This window comes from Olea europaea, unplaced genomic scaffold (assembly GCF_002742605.1).
Source record: "Olea europaea var. sylvestris unplaced genomic scaffold, O_europaea_v1 scaffold6202, whole genome shotgun sequence".
NCBI classification, from domain to species: domain Eukaryota; kingdom Viridiplantae; phylum Streptophyta; class Magnoliopsida; order Lamiales; family Oleaceae; genus Olea; species Olea europaea.
The window spans coordinates 9,817-12,182 of record NW_019264558.1 but is presented as its reverse complement, the minus strand read 5'-3'; the positions used below and the strand labels follow the sequence as shown (position 1 = coordinate 12,182).

Here is a 2,366-nt window from a genome sequence, read left to right as displayed (position 1 = left end):
TGATCGTCGCAACCATCTATTTGAAGCTGAAATATTACAAACACAACATAGTTTCATTTCCCGTTATATTATAAGAAAAGAGAAATCCATTTTCAAGAAAGCCTCATTGGTACAATCTTGATTCATTATTGATTTTTTTTTTTTTTTTTTATCTGTGCGAAAATTGGGTTTTGTTTTTTCTGGTCATAGTATCCACCTCTATATGAGCAGTTAATGAATCTTAATCCATGGATTTATTAATGGGCATTTCGAATCATTAAGACATTATGCAAATTATTGATCTGCGTTTATCTGGGTTCTCTTCAAAACTGCTAAATTTGATAATTTATTTTAAAAATTAGAAGTATTCGAATATGCATGTATTGATCAAAATTCTAAGAAATACGGGGGTTTGATCTTCTGTTTTTCTTGTGATTACATCAAATGCAACAAAAAATAAATAAATAATGGTTATGAATTAGCTCTTCTCTTTTCAGATCATTTAAGAGATGGCAGAAGCTGAGGATATTCAGCCTCTTGTATGCGACAATGGAACAGGAATGGTCAAGGTAACCATCTAACATCCTTACTTCTGTACTTCAAACATGTATCCTTCATGAGATGAGATAAAGGAATTGTGCATTGATTCACGATCATTATTTTATCATATAAATATCAGGCTGGATTTGCTGGAGATGATGCTCCACGGGCTGTTTTCCCGAGCATTGTGGGGCGCCCTCGTCACACCGGTGTAATGGTTGGCATGGGCCAAAAAGATGCATATGTTGGTGATGAAGCTCAATCCAAGAGAGGTATTTTGACTCTCAAGTATCCGATTGAGCATGGAATTGTCAGCAATTGGGACGATATGGAGAAGATTTGGCACCACACCTTCTACAATGAACTACGTGTGGCTCCAGAAGAGCATCCGATTCTCTTGACAGAAGCTCCGCTTAACCCCAAGGCCAATCGTGAAAAAATGACTCAAATCATGTTTGAGACCTTCAATACTCCTGCCATGTATGTTGCCATTCAGGCTGTTCTTTCCCTTTATGCCAGTGGTCGTACAACTGGTAAGTTCAGTTTATGTTTTCTCTTTGAACACTAGTATAAAATCGTTCGTTAACTAGATAGTCGGGTAATGGATACTAGGTGCTGTATTTTCTGCATCAGAGAAATTATGTAAAGTTACTAAGTTCAGTGAATCTAACTAATCTCAAGAGTTTTCCTTCCATCTAGAAAATAATTGCATTGAAACGTATATACACTTTAAGGCACAAATATGATCACGTATTATGTTTGCCTCTCAACAGAAAATTAAGAAGACAAATAGAAAACAGATTGATATTTGCACGTATATATTATAATAGAGAAACTAAGGCTATATTGTGGATTGCTCGATGCCACTAGCATGCTATATTAACATCAGCTGCCATCTATTTAATGCCTCAGAAACCAGCGGATTAAGCTTAGAGGTGGATGCATCATAAATCTGCTGAGTTATCTCTATTTGCAGAAATATGAGCTTTATTTTTTATATTGCCAGGAATTGTTCTTGACTCTGGGGATGGTGTCAGCCATACTGTACCCATATATGAAGGTTATGCACTCCCCCATGCAATCCTCCGCCTGGATCTGGCTGGGCGTGATCTCACAGATAACCTTATGAAGATACTGACAGAGCGAGGCTACTCTTTCACCACAACGGCCGAGCGTGAAATTGTAAGGGATATAAAAGAGAAGCTCTCTTACATTGCTCTCGACTATGAACAAGAGCTAGAAACATCTAAGACTAGCTCATCTGTGGAGAAAAACTATGAGCTGCCCGATGGACAAGTGATCACTATTGGTGCCGAGCGATTCCGCTGCCCGGAGGTCCTGTTTCAGCCATCTATGATTGGAATGGAAGCTGCTGGAATACATGAAACTACATATAATTCTATCATGAAATGCGATGTCGATATTAGGAAGGATTTGTATGGCAACATAGTTCTCAGTGGTGGCTCCACAATGTTCGCAGGCATAGCTGACAGGATGAGCAAGGAGATTACTGCATTAGCTCCAAGCAGCATGAAGGTTAAGGTGGTGGCTCCACCAGAGAGGAAGTACAGTGTATGGATTGGAGGTTCTATTTTGGCCTCTCTAAGCACATTCCAGCAGGTATGCTTCATGACAGCCTCTTTATTGCTTTATTTAATGTCTAGGATTGCCGAATTTCTACTAATAAAGGGTTAAAGACAACAAAAATTGCCCTGTATGTGCATAATGTGTGTCTGGGAAGTATCCCTGCGAGGTAATATTTAAAACATATAGAAAAAAAAAGACTCATGGTGAGGCGTGTCGGACACGTGTAATGGAATGTCAGTGTCCAATACGTATCAAGCATG

General features: G+C 38.8%; 1 protein-coding gene across 2 annotated transcripts; it reads left to right on the top strand.

The window, feature by feature from the left end:
* On the top strand, positions 1-2,272 carry LOC111389773 (actin-66-like). 2 transcript variants are annotated; one of them, XM_023014737.1, is made up of 4 exons: positions 1-109; positions 477-548; positions 659-1,052; positions 1,526-2,271. In XM_023014737.1, the coding sequence occupies exons 2-4, from the start codon at positions 489-491 to the stop codon at positions 2,212-2,214; spliced, it is 1,143 nt and encodes a 380-aa protein (XP_022870505.1). In that variant the 5' UTR covers positions 1-109; positions 477-488; the 3' UTR covers positions 2,215-2,271. The 2 variants fall into 2 exon arrangements, with proteins under 2 accessions (XP_022870505.1, XP_022870506.1); XM_023014738.1 differs by having other exon boundaries at positions 7-109; positions 462-548; positions 1,526-2,272.
* Positions 2,273-2,366: the final 94 nt, after the last annotated feature.

Coding starts and splice junctions, on each gene's coding strand:
- LOC111389773 (XM_023014738.1), top strand. CDS start 489: ATGGCAGAAGCTGAGGATATTCAGCCTCTTGTATGCGACAATGGAACA. Junction 549..658: donor ATGGAACAGGAATGGTCAAG/GTAACCATCTAA, acceptor TATAAATATCAG/GCTGGATTTGCTGGAGATGA. Junction 1,053..1,525: donor TGCCAGTGGTCGTACAACTG/GTAAGTTCAGTT, acceptor TTATATTGCCAG/GAATTGTTCTTGACTCTGGG.